The following is a 22,605-nucleotide window of genomic DNA, read 5'->3' on the forward strand; positions in this document are numbered from 1 at the left end:
GTGGGCATGGTGTTGTGTAGAGAGAAAGGAGGGAGTCCATATGATAGGCCGGCATGTCGGTGGGTGTGGTGTTGAGTAGAGAGGAAGGAGGGAGAACCATATGATAGGCTGGCATGTCGGTGGGTGTGGTGTTGAGTAGAGAGGAAGGAGGGAGATCCATATGATAGGCCGGCATGTCGGTGGGTGTGGTGTTGAGTAGAGAGGAAGGAGGGAGAACCATATGATAGGCCGGCATGTCGGTGGGCGTGGTGTTGTGTAGAGAGGAAGGAGGGAGATCCATATGATAGGCCGGCATGTCAGTGGGTGTGTCCTCTTCTCTCTGAGGCTGTGATCAACTTAGTGAAAGGGTGCAGCAGCATGGTTGAGTACTATGCAGGTGCCCTGTCATGTAAACAGGTAAACAAATACAAATGAATATGAAAACACATCACACGAACATAAATATGTAAATTATGTAACATGAATATGTATACATATGCAAATCGGGTTACCAACATACAGGTACAAATTAATAAGAAAATATATACACCATTTTTTTTAACCATGCATGTAGACATATAATATAAATATAAATATACAAAAGATGTCGGAAGATAAGTTACACAGAAATTAATAAAGTTGTCAAAGCACCCAACATTTCATCACAATGCCTCCCAAAACATACAATACCTGATATTATAACGTCTGGAAGACATGAGGTACACAGAACACTACAGGTACAGTATATTTAATACCTGGATCAAAATACTAGAAGATGTAACATAATAACTGACTGGTTCGTAGTCTGTATAGTACACCATCCTCTCCTCTGCCATCCCATGCCATCCCATGACTGGACTCAGTAATGACTGACTGACTGAATGAGACAGACTGACAGACAGACTGACTGACTGACTGACTGACTGACTGACTGACTGCGTATTCCTGCTGGTAGAACACACAGGGGGACATTGTCCGCGTTCCAAGCCACTGATGTATAACCCTCCAAACTCCAGCAGGTTATGCCCACTGGGATCCCCATTACTCACACTATCAGTTCTGCTGCTGCTCACGACAAATATAGATGTAAATATAGCATCTCAGCTGCTTCTTTCCACAACCAGAACCCCACTCCTTCTCTTATCCCTCCTTACCCCCCCCTCAACTCCCCACCTTCGTCCATCTCCTTATTGAGGGTGTTAAGATGCCGCAGGCCCCCCCCGACTTCCCTACCTCACACTGTCAGACCCCAGCCAATGAGCAGCTTGACAAGATCAAATATCACTATAACACAAGGACGTATTTGATGAGAAGAGTTACAGCCAGTCTCACCATCCATCGCCAAGGAGTGTCACTTCTTTCAACTTCTCTGAGGTAAGAAAGAAAGATAGACAGAAAGACCAAGGGAAGGAGAAACACAACATTTAACCGTTTAAGAGTGAATGATTCCTGTGTTTATTATAGAGGGTTTGTTCGTGTTCCTGGGCAGGTACGTGCCACTGATACAGAGAGACAGACAGAGGTGGATAAAGAGACAGTGATTTACGAGTCCAGGAAGAAGAAGTGGTCTCTCCCACTGTAGCCTACTAACGTATAGAACTGGAGTCTAGGAAGAGGAAGTGGTCTCTCCCACTGTAGCCTACTAACGTATAGAACTGGAGTCTAGGAAGAGGAAGTGGTCTCTCCCACTGTAGCCTACTAACGTATAGAACTGGAGTCTAGGAAGAGGAAGTGGTCTCTCCCACTGTAGCCTACTAACGTATAGAACTGGAGTCTAGGAAGAGGAAGTGGTCTCTCCCACTGTAGCCTACTAACGTATAGAACTGGAGTCTAGGAAGAGGAAGTGGTCTCTCCCACTGTAGCCTACTAACGTATAGAACTGGAGTCTAGAACTGGAGTCTAGGAAGAGGAAGTGGTCTCTCCCACTGTAGCCTACTAACTGGGGTATACTGAACTGGGAACTGGGGTCTAGGAAGAGGAAGTGGTCTCTCCTACTAGTGGTCTCTCCCACTGTACTAACGTATAGAACTGGGGTCTAGGAAGAGGAAGTGGTCTCTCCTACTGTAGCCTACTAACGTATAGAACTGGAGTCTAGGAAGAGGAAGTGGTCTCTCCCACTGTAGCCTACTAACGTATAGAACTGGGGTCTAGGAAGAGGAGGTGGTCTCTCCCACTGTAGCCTACTAACGTATAGAACTGGAGTCTAGGAAGAGGAAGTGGTCTCTCCCACTGTAGCCTACTAACGTATAGAACTGGGGTCTAGGAAGAGGAAGTGGTCTCTCCTACTGTCACAGTACATTTACCATAGGAGAATCTATAGGCTACTAACGTATAGAACTGGAGTCTAGGAAGAGGAAGTGGTCTCTCCAACTGTCACAGTACATTTACCATAGGAGAATCTATATCCTACTAACGTATGGAACTGGTACTAACTGCTGGTTGTAATCTAAGCTGCTCCAGCCAGACTGCTGGGGGCATCTGAGCCCAGATGTTGGATTGTGGGACACGTCTCACAATTGCAAAACATTTGAAACATCTCTAAGTTTACTCTCTAAGTTTACATGCAGCACTGTAAACAGTCTGAAACACTGAAATAGTTCAGTTTCTTCTGTTTGGAGTTTGGTAGCATATCATTTTTAAGACAACAATTTTCATTAGACAACTTTAAATGGTTTAAATTGACCGAAAGAGAAAATAGATTGAGTCAATGCTTTCTAGATACAGATACAGAGGTCAATACAATACTTGTTTTCAAGGTGTTTTTATGTGTTTTTGTCATTGAAAACTTTGGTGGACAATCCCTGGATGCTCAATCAAATCGAAAATGTTTTTGTCACTTGGTTTATAAACAGGTGTAGACTAACAGTGAAATGCTTACTGACGGGCCCTTCCCAACAACACAGAGAGAGAAAAATATAAAAATAATAACACAAAGAATAAATACTAACTGAGTAACGATAACTTGGCTATATACACTGGGTAACAGTACCAAGTCAATGTGCAGGGGTAAGAGGTAATGGAGGTAGATGTGTGCATACTGTATAGGTAGGGGTAAAGTAACTAGGCAACAGGATAGATAATAAACAATAACAGTGGCGTATTTGATTAGTCAAAATAGTTAGTGCAAAAAGGGTCAATGCAGACAGTCCAGGTAGCTATTTGGTTAACTATTTAACTAACTAGGTAGCAGTCTTATGGCAGAGAGAACAGTCTATGACCTGGGTGGCCGGAGTCTTTGACAATTTTTAGGGCCATTCTCTGACGGGCCATTCTCTGGTATAGGGCCATTCTCTGGTATAGGGCCATTCTCTGGTATAGGGCCATTCTCTGACGGGCCATTCTCTGGTATAGGGCCATTCTCTGGTATAGGGCCATTCTCTGACGGGCCATTCTCTGGTATAGGGCCATTCTCTGACGGGCCATTTTCTGGTATAGGGCCATTCTCTGACGGGCCATTCTCTGCTATAGGGCCATTCTCTGGTATAGGGCCATTCTCTGATGGGCCATTCTCTGGTATAGGGCCATTCTCTGATGGGCCATTCTCTGGTATAGGGCCATTCTCTGACGGGCCATTCTCTGGTATAGGGCCATTCTCTGACGGGCCATTCTCTGGTATAGGGCCATTCTCTGGTATAGGGTCATTCTCTGGTATAGGGCCATTCTCTGACGGGTCATTCTCTGGTATAGGGCCATTCTCTGACGGGCCATTCTCTGGTATAGGGCCATTCTCTGGTATAGGGCCATTCTCTGACGGGCCATTCTCTGGTATAGGGCCATTCTCTGATGGGCCATTCTCTGGTATAGGGCCATTCTCTGGTATAGGGCCACTCTCTGACGGGCCATTCTCTGGTATAGGGCCATTCTCTGGTATAGGGCCATTCTCTGACGGGCCATTCTCTGGTATAGGGCCATTCTCTGGTATAGGGCCATTCTCTGACGGGCCATTCTCTGACGTCTGGTATAGAGGTCCTGGATGGCAGGGTGCTCGACCCCAGCGATGTACTGGGCCGAACGTACCTCTGTCTGTAGCGCCTTACGGTCGGATGCCAAGCAGTTGCTGCACCAGGCGGTGATGCAGCTAGTCAGCATGCTCTCAATGGTGCAGCTGTGGAACCTTTTGAGGACCTGAGGGTCCATGACAAATCATTTCAGCCTCCTGAGGGGGGAAGAGGCGTTGTCGTGTCCTCTTAATGACTGTGTTGGTGTGTGGGGACCATAACGCTTAGTGGGGGGGGTGTCAAGAAGTGGGTCCTTGTTTTAGTGTGATGAGCTTGGAGGACACGACAGTGTTGAACGTTAATCTGCAGTCAATGAACAGCATTCTCACATATGTGTTCCTCTTGTTCAGATGGAAGAAGGCAGTGTGGAGGGCAATAGAGATCGAGTCGTCTGTGGATCTGTTTGGGGGGGAGGTATGCGAATTGGAGTGGATCCAAGGGTGTCTGGGATGATGATGATGATGTTGACGTGAGCCATGCAAAAAGCCTTCTAGATGTGAGTGCTATAGTCCATTTAGACAGGTTACCATTGCTATAGAGCAGTACAGTGTTTTCTATCAGGTTCAAACAGCTATGGAGATACAGCTGCTCTGAGTGTTCTGGACTGAGGGTTATGGGTCAAAGGTTACATCCCTTGGGGCCTCCAGGGTGGCGTAGTGGTGTAAGGCTGAGCCACCAGAGACTCTGGGTTCGGGCCCAGGCTCTGTCGCAGCCGGGCTCGACCGGGAGGTCCGTGGGGAGCAAACCCAAGGAAATCTGCAAATGGGCACACACACACACACACACACACATACACACACACACACACATAAAAAATAGGATAGATTTTCAACCAAATGTTTTTATATAGTTTTAGTGTTAGTCTGGTGGAGGCTCGTCGTCATCGTCGGCCAGTCTTTAATATCACAAGTTAACCAAACTAACCACAAAGGGTCAACCAAATGGTCTTGTGGAACCCAACCAATCAGGAAGGATCCTCAGACTTTTCCTTTACCATCATCACTTATTTCGTCTTTGTTGTGATGAATGACCACGATGCCCAGATATGGAGAAGAGGAGAGGGAGGATTTGGGAGCTATGTGGACAGAGAAGGTCTCAGCTGAGTCTGGGTAATAAGATCCTAAAGGACTAAGCCTGAAGGACATCTGCAGCTGTCTTGGACCACTAGGTGTGAAAGAACCCTCTTAGGACACTTTATATATATCCGAAGGATTAGAAATGAGAGTTCTTCCACGTCCTGTACAGCCGAGGGCTTCAAAGACATGAATGAGGATGAGGAGAAGTGTTAGCTAGTTGTGTGTACGACACGACACTAAGTTGTCCTTTCAGTGCACCTTAGGGAAGTTTTAACCTACAAATGATGTCAAAAGTTGTTGGAAGGATGTGAATGAAGAGGATACAACTTACCTCAGCAGTGTGTCGGTTAAGGCAGCCCCCCCTTCCCCGCCCCTCTCTGATTCAGAGGGGTTGGGTTAAATGAGGAAGACAACTGACTAGGTACCCCCCCCCCTTCCCCACCCCTCTCTGATTCAGAGGGGTTAAATGAGGAAGACACATTTCAGTTGAATACATTCAGTTGGACAACTGACTAGGTATCCCCCCTTCCCCGCCCCTCTCTGATTCAGAGGAGTTAAATGAGGAAGACACATTTCAATTGAATGCATTCAGTTGGACAACTGACTAGGTATCCCCCTTCCCCACCCCTCTCTGATTCAGAGGGGTTGGGTTAAATGAGGAAGACAACTGACCAGGTATCCCCCTTTCCAACTGACCAGGTATCCCCCTTTACAACTGACTAGGTATCCCCCTTTCCTTGTATTACCCAGGTATCCCCCTTTCCTTGTATTACCCAGGTATCCCCCTTTCGTTGTATTACCCAGTTTCCCCCTTTCCTTGTATTTATCCCCCTTTCCTTGTATTACCCAGGTATCCCCCTTTCCTTTTATTACCCAGGTATCCCCCCCTTTCCTTGTATTGCCCAGGTATCCCCCTTTCCTTCCCCCCTTTATTACCCAGGTATCCCCCCTTTCCCAGGTATCCCCCCTTTCCCTTGTATTGCCCCAGTATCCCCCTTTCCCTTGTATTACCCAGGTATCCCCCTTTCCTTGTATTACCCAGGTATCCCCCTTTCCCCCCCCCTTTCCTTGTATTACCCAGGTATCCCCCCTTTCCCTTGTATTACCCAGGTATCCCCCTTTCCCTTGTATTGCCCAGGTATCCCCCCTTTCCTTGTATTACCCAGGGTATGTATTGCCCAGGTATCCCCCCCCCTTTCCCTTTGTATTACCCAGTATCCCCCTTTCCCTTGTATTACCCAGGTATCCCCCTTTCCCTTGTATTACCCAGGTATCCCCCCTTTCCCTTGTATTGCCCAGGTATCCCCCCTTTCCTTGTATTACCCAGGTATCCCCCTTTCCCTTGTATTACCCAGGTATCCCCCTTTCCCTTGTATTACCCAGGTATCCCCCTTTCCCTTGTATTACCCAGGTATCCCCCTTTCCCTTGTATTACCCAGGTATCCCCCCTTTCCCTTGTATTACCCAGGTATCCCCCCCCTTGTATTACCCAGGTATCCCCCCTTTCCCTTGTATTACCCAGGTATCCCCCTTTCCTTGTATTGCCCAGGTATCCAGGTATCCCCCCCTTTCCCTTGTATTACCCAGGTATCCCCCCCTTTCCCCCTTTCCCTTGTATTACCCAGGTATCCCCCCTTTCCCTTGTATTACCCAGGTATCCCCCTTTCCCTTGTATTACCCAGGTATCCCCCCTTTCCCTTGTATTACCCAGGTATCCCCCTTTCCCTTGTATTACCCAGGTATCCCCCCCCTTTCCCTTGTATTACCCAGGTATCCCCCCCCTTTCCCTTGTATTACCCAGGTATCCCCCCCCTTTCCTTGTATTACCCAGGTATCCCCCCCCTTTCCCTTGTATTACCCAGGTATCCCCCTTTCCCTTTTATTACCCAGGTATCCCCCCTTTCCCTTGTATTACCCAGGTATCCCCCCTTTCCCTTGTATTACCCAGGTATCCCCCTTTCCCTTGTATTACCCAGGTATCCCCCTTTCCCTTGTATTACCCAGGTATCCCCCCCTTTCCCTTTTATTACCCAGGTATCCCCCTTTCCCTTGTATTACCCAGGTATCCCCCTTTCCCTTGTATTACCCAGGTATCCCCCTTTCCCTTGTATTACCCAGGTATACCCCCCCTTTCCCTTGTATTACCCAGGTATCCCCCTTTCCCTTGTATTACCCAGGTATCCCCCTTTCCCTTGTATTACCCAGGTATCCCCCTTTCCCTTGTATTACCCAGGTATCCCCCCCTTTCCCTTGTATTACCCAGGTATCCCCCCTTTCCCTTGTATTACCCAGGTATCCCCCCTTTCCCTTGTATTACCCAGGTATCCCCCTTTCCCTTGTATTACCCAGGTATCCCCCCTTTCCCTTGTATTACCCAGGTATCCCCCCTTTCCCTTGTATTACCCAGGTATCCCCCCCTTTCCCTTGTATTACCCAGGTATCCCCCCTTTCCCTTGTATTACCCAGGTATCCCCCCCCTTGTATTACCCAGGTATCCCCCTTTCCCTTGTATTACCCAGGTATCCCCCTTTCCCTTGTATTACCCAGGTATCCCCCCTTTCCCTTGTATTACCCCCCCCTTTCCCTTGTATTACCCAGGTATCCCCCTTTCCCTTGTATTACCCAGGTATCCCCCCTTTCCCTTGTATTACCCAGGTATCCCCCCTTTCCCTTGTATTGCCCAGGTATCCCCCCTTTCCCTTGTATTACTCAGGTATCCCCCCTTTCCCTTGTATTACCCAGGTATTCTCCTTCAGATGAAAGGGGGGAAAACATCCTACAATAAAATACTCCATTTAACTAAAGAAACTTTCCTGCTTTTCTCCCAGGTGTGAATCCACTGTCACCATGTCTGACACTGAGGAAGTGTAAGTATTCCCATTTCATCATTCATTTCATTCCTTTCGTTTGAATTAATTACATTTATTTTATGATTGAGGATTTAATTTCCTTGTTAGGCTCATGAGCTACCAAATAATTGACAACTAACTAAATGTGTTACGTTTTGGTGCTATCAGTGGGACTGAGACATTTACAACCTGACCACTGAGTATCTTGTTAGTAAATCATTGCAGTTGGAGTGAAACTGGATAGACATGAGGTTTATTGGTGGTGACATCAAAGTTTTTCCCTTGTATTAGGAATCCCCGATTTCCCTTGTATTAGAGGTAGTTGGACTTTAACACTAAGTTAAATGAGCCTATTGATGTTAACTTGTATTACCCAGGTATCCCCCAGTTGGACTTAAAACACTAAGTTAAATGAGCCTCCCTTGATGTTAACTGTATACTGTTTCCCAGTTGGACTTAAAACACTAAGTTAAATGAGCCTATTGATGTTAACTGTATACTGTAGGAGCAGTTGGACTTATAACACTAAGTTAAATGAGCCTATTGATGTTAACTGTATTACCCAGGTATCCCCCAGTTGGACTTAAAACACCAGTTAAATGAGCCTATTGATATTAACAGGTATCCCCCTGTAGAGACCCAGTTGGACTTATAACCTTGTTTTAAATCCCCCTATTGATGTTAACAGGTATTCTCCTTCAGATGAAAGTTGGACTTAAAACATCCTACAGTTAAAATACTCCATTTAACTAAAGTTAACTTATACTGCTTTTCTCCCAGTTGGACTTAAAACACTGTCACCATGTCTGACACTGAGGAAGTGTAACTGTATTCCCATTTCATCATTCATTTCATTCCTTTCGTTTGAAAATAATTACATTTATTTTATGATTGAGGATTTAATTTCCTTGTTAGGCTCATGAGCTACCAAATAATTGACAACTAACTAAATGTGTTACGTTTTGGTGCTATCAGTGGGACTGAGACATTTACAACCTGACCACTGAGTATCTTGTTAGTAAATCATTGCAGTTGGAGGAAACTGGATAGACAGATGGTGTCCATTTCAACCGTCTGTTCAACTCTGTGTTGACATCAAAGTTTTAGTTACTGTTGTAGGAATTCAGCCTGATTTCTATTACTGTAGAGAGCAGTTGGACTTAATAACACTAACTTTTAAATGAGCCTATTGATGTTAACTGTATTACTGTAGAGAGCAGATTTGGACTTAAAACACTAAGTTAAATGTTAATGATCAAAACTGTATACTGTAGAGAGCAGTTGGACTTAAACACTAAGTTAAATGAGCCTATTGATGTTAACTGTATACTGTAAGAGCAGTTGGACTTATAACACTAAGTTAAATGAGCCTATTGATGTTAACTGTATACTGTAGAGAGCAGTTGTCCTCACTTAAAACCTGAGATTGATGTTATACTTTAAATGAGCCTATTGATGTTAACTGTATACTGTAGAGAGCAGTTGGACTTCAACCCTAGTTAAATGAGCCTATTGATGTTAACTGTATACTGTAGAGAGCAGTTGGACTTATAACACTAAGTTAAATGAGCCCTATTGATGTTAACTGTATACTCCTAGAGAGCAGTTGGACTAAGTTAAACAGCCCTAGATGATGGTATACTGTCCTCCTAGACTGGACACAGTTATGACTTAAAACACTAAGTTAAGCCCTGAGCCTGATGTTAACTGTATACAGCCCTAGATGAGCAGTTGGACTTAAAACACTAAGTTACATAAGCCTATTGATGTTAAATGTATACTGTAGAGAGCAGTTGGACTTAAAACACTAAGTTAATTGAGCATATTGATGTTAACTGTATACTGTTGTTATTTTTCAGTGATCAGATCGAGGGTAAGTGGAAAAATAACAACATTACTTTGATGGAATCTGACTCTTACTTTAACTGGATCAGTGATATGAATCTCCACGTGTAATTAAACAAGGTGGAGTTGAAGCCTTCTGTTACAACAGCATCCTCTATTCTCAGAGCTGTGTCACCCCTAACTGGGCATACTGTCTCTAGACTGGAACAGCCCAGATGATGTCCATTCTACTGTCCTCAACTCTGTGTTTACTGGATAATCAGCCCAGAATGATGGTTAATACTGCCTGAACTCTTTTAGACTGGACAGCAGTAGATGATAATAATTAAATGTTTCTTCTAACTTTCTGGAACAGCCCTTGATGATCTGTATACTGTCTGTCCTAGACTGGACTCAGTGACAGATAATGTTAATACTGACAATATCATTAGATTTGGACACAGCCCTATATGATGGCAATGGGGTCCTAGACAGGACCCAGCCCTAGATGATTATACTTTCATCTTAGACTGGTAAGACAATTGTATTTTGTCCTTTAGACATTAAGCCCTAGTATGTCAAAATCATATGCTGCATACTGTCCTCCTAGACTGGACTCAGCCCTAGATGATGGCATACTGTCCTCCTAGACTGGACACAGCCCTAGATGATGGTATACTGTCCTCCTAGACTGGACACAGCCCTAGATGATGGTATACTGTCCTCCTAGACTGGACACAGCCCTAGATGATGGTATACTGTCCTCCTAGACTGGACACAGCCCTAGATGATGGTATACTGTCCTGTCCTCCTAGACTGGACACAGCCCTAGATGATGGTATACTGTCCTCCTAGACTGGACACAGCCCTAGATGATGGCATACTGTCCTCCTAGACTGGACACGTCCCTAGATGATGGCATACTGTCCTCCTAGACTGGACACAGCCCTAGATGATGGTATAGTGTCCTCCTAGACTGGACACAGCCCTAGATGATGGTATACTGTCCTCCTAGACTGGACACAGCCCTAGATGATGGCATACTGTCCTCCTAGACTGGACACAGCCCTAGATGATGGCATACTGTCCTCCTAGACTGGACACATCCCTAGATGATGGCATACTGTCCTCCTAGACTGGACACAGCCCTAGATGATGGTATACTGTCCTCCTAGACTGGACACAGCCCTAGATGATGGTATACTGTCCTGTCCTCCTAGACTGGACACAGCCCTAGATGATGGTATACTGTCCTCCTAGACTGGACCCAGCCCTAGATGATGGTATACTGTCCTCCTAGACTGGACACAGCCCTAGATGATGGCATACTGTCCTCCTAGACTGGACCCAGCCCTAGATGATGGTATACTGTCCTGTCCTCCTAGACTGGACACAGCCCTAGATGATGGTATACTGTCCTCCTAGACTGGACACAGCCCTAGATGATGGTATACTGTCCTCCTAGACAGGACACAGCCCTAGATGATGGTATACTGTCCTCCTAGACTGGACCCAGCCCTAGATGATGGTATACTGTCCTCCTAGACTGGACACAGCCCTAGATGATGGTATACTGTCCTGTCCTCCTAGACTGGACACAGCCCTAGATGATGGCATACTGTCCTGTCCTCCTAGACTGGACACAGCCCTAGATGATGGTATACTGTCCTCCTAGACTGGACACGGCCCTAGATGATGGTATACTGTCCTCCTAGACTGGACACAGCCCTAGATGATGGCATACTGTCCTGTCCTCCTAGACTGGACACAGCCCTAGATGATGGCATACTGTCCTCCTAGACTGGACACAGCCCTAGATGATGGTATACTGTCCTCCTAGACTGGACACAGCCCTAGATGATGGTATACTGTCCTGTCCTCCTAGACTGGACACGGCCCTAGATGATGGCATACTGTCCTCCTAGACTGGACACAGCCCTAGATGATGGTATACTGTCCTCCTAGACTGGACACAGCCCTAGATGATGGTATACTGTCCTGTCCTCCTAGACTGGACACAGCCCTAGATGATGGTATACTGTCCTCCTAGACTGGACACAGCCCTAGATGATGGCATACTGTCCTCCTAGACTGGACACGTCCCTAGATGATGGCATACTGTCCTCCTAGACTGGACACAGCCCTAGATGATGGTATAGTGTCCTCCTAGACTGGACACAGCCCTAGATGATGGTATACTGTCCTCCTAGACTGGACACAGCCCTAGATGATGGCATACTGTCCTCCTAGACTGGACACAGCCCTAGATGATGGCATACTGTCCTCCTAGACTGGACACATCCCTAGATGATGGCATACTGTCCTCCTAGACTGGACACAGCCCTAGATGATGGTATACTGTCCTCCTAGACTGGACACAGCCCTAGATGATGGTATACTGTCCTGTCCTCCTAGACTGGACACAGCCCTAGATGATGGTATACTGTCCTCCTAGACTGGACCCAGCCCTAGATGATGGTATACTGTCCTCCTAGACTGGACACAGCCCTAGATGATGGCATACTGTCCTCCTAGACTGGACCCAGCCCTAGATGATGGTATACTGTCCTGTCCTCCTAGACTGGACACAGCCCTAGATGATGGTATACTGTCCTCCTAGACTGGACACAGCCCTAGATGATGGTATACTGTCCTCCTAGACAGGACACAGCCCTAGATGATGGTATACTGTCCTCCTAGACTGGACCCAGCCCTAGATGATGGTATACTGTCCTCCTAGACTGGACACAGCCCTAGATGATGGTATACTGTCCTGTCCTCCTAGACTGGACACAGCCCTAGATGATGGCATACTGTCCTGTCCTCCTAGACTGGACACAGCCCTAGATGATGGTATACTGTCCTCCTAGACTGGACACGGCCCTAGATGATGGTATACTGTCCTCCTAGACTGGACACAGCCCTAGATGATGGCATACTGTCCTGTCCTCCTAGACTGGACACAGCCCTAGATGATGGCATACTGTCCTCCTAGACTGGACACAGCCCTAGATGATGGTATACTGTCCTCCTAGACTGGACACAGCCCTAGATGATGGTATACTGTCCTGTCCTCCTAGACTGGACACGGCCCTAGATGATGGCATACTGTCCTCCTAGACTGGACACAGCCCTAGATGATGGTATACTGTCCTCCTAGACTGGACACAGCCCTAGATGATGGTATACTGTCCTCCTAGACTGGACACAGCCCTAGATGATGGTATACTGTCCTGTCCTCCTAGACTGGACACAGCCCTAGATGATGGTATACTGTCCTCCTAGACTGGACACAGCCCTAGATGATGGTATACTGTCCTCCTAGACTGGACACAGCCCTAGATGATGGCATACTGTCCTCCTAGACTGGACCCAGCCCTAGATGATGGTATACTGTCCTGTCCTCCTAGACTGGACCCAGCCCTAGATGATGGTATACTGTCCTGTCCTCCTAGACTGGACACAGCCCTAGATGATGGTATACTGTCCTCCTAGACTGGACACAGCCCTAGATGATGGTATACTGTCCTCCTAGACAGGACACAGCCCTAGATGATGGTATACTGTCCTCCTAGACTGGACACAGCCCTAGATGATGGAATACTGTCCTGTCCTCCTAGACTGGACCCAGCCCTAGATGATGGTATACTGTCCTCCTAGACTGGACACAGCCCTAGATGATGGTATACTGTCCTGTCCTCCTAGACTGGACACAGCCCTAGATGATGGTATACTGTCCTGTCCTCCTAGACTGGACACAGCCCTAGATGATGGTATACTGTCCTGTCCTCCTAGACTGGACACAGCCCTAGATGATGGCATACTGTCCTCCTAGACTGGACCCAGCCCTAGATGATGGTATACTGTCCTGTCCTCCTAGACTGGACACAGCCCTAGATGATGGTATACTGTCCTCCTAGACTGGACACAGCCCTAGATGATGGTATACTGTCCTGTCCTCCTAGACTGGACACATCCCTAGATGATGGTATACTGTCCTCCTAGACTGGACACAGCCCTAGATGATGGTATACTGTCCTCCTAGACTGGACACAGCCCTAGATGATGGTATACTGTCCTGTCCTCCTAGACTGGACACATCCCTAGATGATGGGATACTGTCCTCCTAGACTGGACACAGCCCCAGATGATGGGATACTGTCCTCCTAGACTGGACACAGCCCTAGATGATGGTATACTGTCCTCCTAGACTGGACACAGCCCTAGATGATGGTATACTGTCCTCCTAGACTGGACCCAGCCCTAGATGATGGTATACTGTCCTCCTAGACTGGACACAGCCCTAGATGATGGCATACTGTCCTCCTAGACTGGACCCAGCCCTAGATGATGGTATACTGTCCTCCTAGACTGGACACAGCCCTAGATGATGGTATACTGTCCTCCTAGACTGGATACATCCCTAGATGATAGTATACTGTCCTGTCCTCCTAGACTGGACACAGCCCTAGATGATGGGATACTGTCCTCCTAGACTGGATACAACCCTAGATGATGGTATACTGTCCTCCTAGACTGGACACAGCCCTAGATGATGGTATACTGTCCTCCTAGACTGGACACAGCCCTAGATGATGGTATACTGTCCTCCTAGACTGGACACAGCCCTAGATGATGGTATACTGTCCTCCTAGACTGGACACAGCCCTAGATGATGGTATACTGTCCTGTCCTCCTAGACTGGACACAGCCCTAGATGATGGCATACTGTCCTCCTAGACAGGACACATCCCTAGATGATGGTATACTGTCCTCCTAGACTGGACACAGCCCTAGATGATGGTATACTGTCCTCCTAGACTGGATACAACCCTAGATGAGCCTTCAAGTGAAGATGTGTTATTATTTAGAGAATGCAAATTATATACGCATGGGTTTGAATAAATGTTTTTTGTCAAACTCACAAATAGAGTGTAATTTATGCAGTCATGGAGGTTATTGTATAGTATGTATGATCAGCATGATTCTGACTTGACCTGGGACAAGGCTATAGACTCCTATAGAGCCATGTCTCAGGGCAAGGATTGGACCAATTTATGATCTGAGAAATGTCTCCTATAGAGCCATGTCTCAGGGCAAGGATTGGACCAATTTATGATCTGAGAAATGTCTCCTATAGAGCCATGTCTCAGGGCAAGGATTGGACCAATTTATGATCTGAGAAATGTCTCCTATAGAGCCATGTCTCAGGGCAAGGATTGGACCAATTTATGACCTGAGAAATGACATGTGTTTTTTGTTTCACCATATTTCTTTTGCGGAAACTGAAGACGAGGAAGGTAAAAAACAACAACAACAACAGACAATTCGGTTTCCATGGCGTTTCCACTCTTACTAATTTGTCGACTCTTACCCTTAATCTGAAATGTGTTTGACAACGCCTGCTTTGCGAGTCTTTTTAATAGATTATTTGTGTGACTGGGATATTTTATGACTAATTAACAACCACTTTTGCTTCCCTTTAAATATGTGTAATGTGGAGCTCATAAACATCTTAACTGCACTGGAAAGCTTTGGATGAAGTCAGATTCACACAACATCACTCATCTCATATGCACATACTGTATTTTATACCATCTATTGCATCACAGCCATCACTCTTCCATGTATATGTATTTATATGTATATATGTCATTCACCCCGTTAGATTTGTGTACATTAGGTTGTTGTTGTGAAATTGTTAGATGACTTGTTAGATATTACTGCACTGTCGGAACTAGAAGCACAAGCATTTTGCTACACTCGCATTAATATCTGCTAACCATGTGTACCAGTTTGTCAGGTGGAATTGAAATACTTATTGCTTTGTTTGTCCGGTGATCAACTGAATTCCCTAGATAATAAAGTCTGTCATTGTTGATCAAGCGTTTGTAAAAAACTAAATAATAATCTCACAAAATCCCTGCTTGCTTATCATTTATCATCATTACATTTGTTTTATCTGCGCTTAATCACGTTTGATTTATCAAACGGCTTGTCAAACACTTCTTAAGGGTGACTGTTCTAACTTAGTGACTTTTTAGTGATTTTAGAAAACTTAAAAAAGAATGAAAAATGTGATTGGGCGATAAGGAATTCCACATTTTTTTGGTCATGTGACACGTTTTCAAACTCAGTTATCTCCGGTATGCAGAAAACCGTCATTCATAACGTATCATTTCACTTCATCTTCTTAATGCCATCTACCCTCTTTTTCCATCCCTCTTTCCTCTCTTCTCTCATTCCTCTCTTTCTGTTCTTCTCAGCATTACTGCTCGCTGCACACAGCCCAGCAGGACATTACTATCCTCTCCTCTCTTCTCTCATCCCTCCTTCTTAAACTGAAGTAATCTAATTTCATCCTACAACCCTAACCAGATTCTCTCTCTCCTCCTTATACGCGTTCATAAACAAATATCTAACCTCTCTCCGAAACCCTTCCTCCCCCTGGTTTCCCGCTGCATGCTGCGTGCTCTGCTGCGTGTCCCAAGAAGAGGTAGTAGAAGTAGAGGTAGCCCCCGAGGCAGCCCCAGAGGAGGAGGTAGAGGAAGAGGAGGTAGAGGAGGAGGCAGAACCCGAGCCTGAGCCTGAGGTTGTAGAGGAGGAAGGTATGTGGCGTAGCTCATTCATTCATCCTTCCCTCGTGCAACCACACCTGTCCCCCAGGTAGACATAGATGAGACCTACTAATATAGTATATAGTCCCTCCTGACAGTGTCCGTCCCCCCCGTCTCCACCTCAAACCCCTGAGGCACTAATGTTAACTGTTGAGCTACTGGAGGTGCCTCCTCTTCATAACTGCCCTCTATGAAGAAAGCATACTTCTATCGTCTACATCAGGGGTGTCAAACATACTGGTTGCCCTGTGAGCTGATTCATGGGAGTTTTTTGAGTACTGGGGGGGGGGGGTACTGAACATGGCCCACAGGGAAAAATGAGTTTGAAACCCCTGGTCTACGTACTGTATATCCATAGTATACTATGTACTGTATATTAGTACTGTATATGCATAGTTTACTATGTACTGTATATTAGTACTGTATATGCATAGTATACTATGTACTGTATATTAGTACTGTATATGCATAGTATACTATGTACTGTATATTAATACTGTATATGCATAGTATACTATGTACTGTATATTAGTACTGTATATCCATAGTCTACTATGTACTGTATATTAGTACTGTATATGCATAGTATAATATGTACTGTATATTAGTACTGTATATCCATAGTCTACTATGTACTGTATATTAGTACTGTATATGCATAGTATACTATGTGTATCAGTACTGTATATCCATAGTATACTATGTGTATTTGTACTGTGTATCCATAGCGCGGTATGCATATTGGTACTATATACCCATAGTCTAGTATGAGTATTAGGTACAGCTACAGTACACGTTCATGTACTTTCTCAAGCACGCCTCTGCCTCACTGAATGGCTTCAGCTGCTTCCTCTCAAACTGCTTCTTTAATATCACCGATCATGATCAATCCCAAATCCACCCATAGGCCCTAGCCCCTAGCCCCTCTGCACTTGGAGATCTGAGATGTGCCTAGACGGTGGTAGGAGCTAGGGGTTAATGAGGATGAGATCTGAGATGTGCCTAGACAGGTGGTAGGAGCTAGGGGTTAATGAGGATGAGATCTGAGATGTGCCTAGACAGGTGGTAGGAGCTAGGGGTTAATGAGGATGAGATCTGAGATGTGCCTAGACAGGTGGTAGGAGCTAGGGGTTAATGATGAATGTGGTGTTAGATGTGCCTAGACAGTGGTAGCAGCTAGGGGTTAATGAGGATGAGATCTGAAACGTGCCAAGACAGTGGTAGCAGCTAGGGGTTAATGAGGATGAGATCTGAGATGTGCCTAGACAGGTGGTAGGAGCTAGGGGTTAATGAGGATGAGATCTGAGATGTGCCTAGACAGGTGGTAGCAGCTAGGGGTTAATGAGGATGAGATCTGAAACGTGCCTAGACAGTGGTAGCAGCTAGGGGTTAATGAGGATGAGATCTGATATGTGCCTAGACGGTGGTAGGAGCTAGGGGTTAATGATGATGAGATCTGAAATGTGCCTCGATGGTGGTAGGAGCTAGGGGTTAATGAGGAATGTGGTGTTAGATGTGCCTAGACAGTGGTAGGAGCTTGGGGGTTAATGATGAATGTGGTGTTAGATGTGCCTAGACAGTGGTAGGAGCTAGAGGTTTTGAGGATGAGATCTGATATGTGCCTAGACTGTGGTAGGAGCTAGGGGTTAATGATGAATGTGGTGTTAGATAGGCCTAGACAGTGGTAGGAGCTAGGGGTTAATGATGAATGTGGTGTTAGATGTGCCGAGACAGTGGTAGGAGCTAGGGGTTAATGATGAATGTGGTGTTAGATGCTGCAGATGCATTGGGCTTGTGGATAGATATATACTATAGCCCTACCTGGGAATATTTACTAAACTAGTAAGGGTGCTAGAAACTAAAGCTAAACCAATGACTGCTATCTTCCATTCTTAATATATCACCTGATCTCCCAGAATGCAACTGGAGAAAAGATAATGAGCCCTTGATTTTGTAGTGCTCTAAACTTCCTGTATATGATGGGAATGTATTAGAACCTGGAGGTTGCTTTCTAGAAATGTTTTGAATATGGCAAATGCTCAATGGAAGAAAGGAAGCTTCCATCATAAGTAACTGATTATTATATTTGAATCCTGCTCCACTGTAACGGGATTATTATATTTGAATCCTGCTCCACTGTAACGGGATTATTATATTTGAATCCTGCTCCAAAACAACCTGATTATTATATTTTAATCCTGCTCCAAAATAACCTGATTATTATATTTTTATCCTGCTCCAAAATAACCTGATTATTATATTTTTATCCTGCTCCAAAATAACCTGATTATTACATTTGAATCCTGCTCCAAAATAACCTGATTATTATATTTAAATCCTGCTCAAAAATAACCTGATTATTATATTTGAATCCTGCTCCAAAATAACCTGATTATTATATTTAAATCCTGCTCCAAAATAACCGGATTATTATATTTAAATCCTGCTTCAAAATAACCTGATTATTACATTTAAATCCTGCTACAAAATAACCTGATTATTATATTTAAGACCTGCTCCAAAATAACCTGATTATTATATTTTAATCCTGCTTCAAAATAACCTGATTATTACATTTAAATCCTGCTACAAAATAACCTGATTATTATATTTAAGACCTGCTCCAAAATAACCTGATTATTACATTTGAATCCTGCTCCAAAATAACCTGATTATTATATTTAAATCCTGCTCAAAAATAACCTGATTATTATATTTGAATCCTGCTCCAAAATAACCTGATTATTATATTTAAATCCTGCTCCAAAATAACCTGATTATTATATTTGAATCCTGCTCCAAAATAACCTGATTATTATATTTAAATCCTGCTCCAAAATAACCTGATTATTATATTTAAATCCTGCTCCAAAATAACCTGATTATTATATTTAAATCCTGCTCCAAAATAACCTGATTATTACATTTGAATCCTGCTCCAAAATAACCTGATTATTATATTTAAATCCTGCTCAAAAATAACCTGATTATTATATTTGAATCCTGCTCCAAAATAACCTGATTATTACATTTTAATCCTGCTCCAAAATAACCTGATTATTATATTTAAATCCTGCTCCAAAATAACCGGATTATTATATTTTAATCCTGCTTCAAAATAACCTGATTATTACATTTAAATCCTGCTACAAAATAACCTGATTATTATATTTAAGACCTGCTCCAAAATAACCTGATTATTACATTTAAATCCTGCTCCAAAATAACCGGATTATTAGATTTAAATCCTGTTCCAAAATAACCTGATTATTATATTTGTCCTGCTCCAAAATAACCTGATTATTATATTTGTCCTGCTCCAAAATAACCTGATTATTATATTTGAATCCTGCTCCAAAATAACCTGATTATTACATTTAAATCCTGCTCCAAAATAACCTTTATGTGGATTAAGGTCTTTTTTTCATCCCTGCCCACCTCTGTTACTCTTCCTCAATCGTCCTAATTTCACCATTACAGAGATGATGTTGAGGAAGGTGGTCCCCCATTCCTTCAACCTCATTATACCTGTGTTTTCATTACCGCAACGGCACGGATGAAGGATGACGTTTCCTCATATAAAAGGATCTTTCTTTGCCCCTTTTGAGATCTTGTCTGAAAAGCTTATTTTATTTCACCTATAAAGGAATGATTACAGGAACGATGCAGGAAGTTAATGACCGTTAACAACTTGTTTATCTCTCACATTGGGGTGTTATTTAATATAATACTGTATATCAATTATTTATTGTTATTAGTTCATATTCATATTTACCTGTTTTCTTGAAGTGCACTTCTGGCCACATTTACTGTAATGTATAGTGTATTACACTGGTCATAAACACCTCAATTTGGGTGAGTGAATGTTCTGCAGAGCTATGCCTAGTCAACTGAATGTGTACTGAATATGCTAGCAGGCACCAGGGTTGTAAACTTCTGGGAATTTCTGGGAATTTCCAGTTTTCTTCTTCAGAAATCCCATTGGAAGATTTCTGGAACTTTCCGGAACTTTGCAACCCTAGCAGGCACCGACAGCTTGTCCTGAGCTTATGTACAGTATATATCACTAATCATGATATCTATTCTGCTCTTGCTTTGGATGTTTGCTGCATGCAGAGGCCTATGAAGAGGAAGGTATGTGTACTCAAGTTCTTACAGTTGTATGTGTACTTCTGATTGGACAGACTGCACTGTGTCAGTCTCCTCTCCCAGTTCAGGCGGTTTACGCTATCGCAAGACTGGAGAAAGAGACCCTGTCCATGAGTCCACGTGCTCCAGTAGCAAAACACTGCCCAAATTTAGTCTCCTGCTAAATATCTTTCCCCTATACTCTCAACAAATTAATGAAAGTTAAGGCCTGAGTAATCTCGGGAACCAAGAACCAAATCTCACGTGAATAGTCTGTCACGCGAAACTACGGCCTGAGTGGCCTATATGAGAAATGACAGCAAACAGACCTGTTGTGACAGCGTGAGAAAGGGTGACGGGATATGAAATGCTGCAGTGACTCCTATGTTCATGTCTGCTTTGTCTGCTTCTCTTCCTGCACGACATTCTGCCAAACCAGTCGAGGAAGGAGAACAAGATGGTACTTTGTATTTCTCTGACTGCTAGAGTGTTGCTGTTGCTTTGCTTGTGGTTTCTACCTGTTTGAGTGTGAAAGTCAAGCCAAAATCTAATCGCAATGTCAACGATGTTTCTGATTTTAATAAATATTTCTATCACCAACTTGACTTTTGGAATAGAATTAACTTGTATCATCCAAGTACAGAAGTCAGTCTTGGATTGTAGAAAGAGTCTAATTCTGACAATGAAGTAGTTCTAATGAAGAAGAAGAAAAGAGAATGGAAGTCCTAAATAGCATAGAGATCCTACATAGTGAATAGTAAAGTTTTACTCTTGTCCTACTCATCCTTTACAAGCACCTACACTGTACATATCTGTTATTATACATGTTAAACAGCTTTTTTTCACTAACACATACCACATTAACATCGTGAAATTGAAAGTAAAACCTGCAAACGGTTTACTTTTCCTATTATAATATTAATGAGTTATTATTTTTATAAGTTAATAAAAGCAGCCTGAAACTCCGGCCCAGAGATGTGACACGAAGTGCGTCCACACGGATATGTCCCCTTGATTAACTGAACCTCCATTTTGGGTCTGTTGCTTGAGATCTTTGTCACTGGTATGTGACATCTCTAACGCTGTAATATATTCTTCCCCCACTTTTACGATGTTCCTACCGAACAGAGGAGAAGCCCAAGTTCAAGTGAGTAGAACTTCTATCCAACATTCATGTCAAACCAACCAGTTCAAGCTGTGTATGTGTGTTCATCAGGGTTGGTATCAAGTTGATCCATTCAGGAAGGAAACCGAAATTACAATTACAAAAACAAGTGAAGGAGGAATTGAACGAATTGGAATTCGCTAGAATTTCAGTTTACTTGGTGAATTGACTGAATTGAAACTGCATTCTAACCGGAAGTCCAGAACCCTGGCTTCCACATGCTTGTAACCTTGTAGCTTGTATGCTAAATGTTTTATAAGGACAGAGCCAACAGTGGCAGCTCCGGAACCAGGTGAATTTTGCTGCGTTGTCCTAAAAGCATTAGATAAAACTTACGTGGCATCTTTTGACATTCCATAGAGTCCCTAAGGTCCCTGATGGCGAGAAGGTGGACTTTGACGTAAGTACATTATAAATCGTTTCTCTTTAATCCTGTTTCCTGAACTAAAACATTCTTAGCCAAAAGAAAGCAACAGTTTAGGTCTGGTACAGTGATACAACACTTGAGGTCATCTCTCTCTAACTGTAATCTCTCTCTAACTGTAATCTCTCTCTAGCTGTAATCTCTCTCTAACTGTAATCTCTCTCTAGCTGTAATCTCTTTCTAACTGTAATCTCTCTCTAACTGTAATCTCTCTCTAACTGTAATCTCTCTCTAAATGTAATCTCTCTCTAACTGTAATCTCTCTCTAGCTGTAATCTCTCTCTAACTGTAATCTCTCTCTAACTGTAATCTCTCTCTAGCTGTAATCTCTCTCTAACTGTAATCTCTCTCTAACTGTAATCTCTCTATCTGTAATCTCTCTATAGCTGTAATCTCTCTCTAACTGTAATCTCTCTCTAACTGTAATCTCTCTCTAGCTGTAATTTCTCTATAACTGTAATCTCTTTCTATCTGTAATCTCTCTATAGCTGTAATCTCTCTCTAACTGTAATCTCTCTCTAACTGTAATCTCTCTCTAGCTGTAA

The 22,605-nt window shown here is 43.8% G+C and overlaps 1 protein-coding gene across 5 annotated transcripts in view; it reads left to right on the plus strand.

Annotated features, from left to right (window-relative positions):
- Positions 1-1,214: 1,214 nt before the first annotated feature.
- The window catches only part of LOC135554543 (troponin T, fast skeletal muscle isoforms-like), a 34,940-nt gene continuing 13,549 nt past the window's right edge, over positions 1,215-22,605 (plus strand). The window contains exons 1-7 of one of the 5 annotated variants that reach the window (XM_064986904.1): positions 1,215-1,353; positions 7,882-7,920; positions 9,762-9,775; positions 16,218-16,334; positions 20,460-20,477; positions 21,600-21,618; positions 21,997-22,036. In XM_064986904.1, coding sequence (XP_064842976.1) covers positions 1,286-1,353; positions 7,882-7,920; positions 9,762-9,775; positions 16,218-16,334; positions 20,460-20,477; positions 21,600-21,618; positions 21,997-22,036 — 315 coding nt within the window. In that variant the 5' untranslated portion in view covers positions 1,215-1,285. Of the gene's footprint in view, positions 1,354-7,881; positions 7,921-9,761; positions 9,776-16,217; positions 16,335-20,459; positions 20,478-20,846; positions 20,932-21,599; positions 21,619-21,996; positions 22,037-22,605 lie in introns of those variants that run through there. The other 4 variants (XM_064986912.1, XM_064986921.1, XM_064986928.1 and 1 more) reach the window with 4 other exon arrangements.

The sequence above is a fragment of the Oncorhynchus masou genome, chromosome 2, assembly GCF_036934945.1.
Source record: "Oncorhynchus masou masou isolate Uvic2021 chromosome 2, UVic_Omas_1.1, whole genome shotgun sequence".
Lineage (NCBI taxonomy): Eukaryota > Metazoa > Chordata > Actinopteri > Salmoniformes > Salmonidae > Oncorhynchus > Oncorhynchus masou.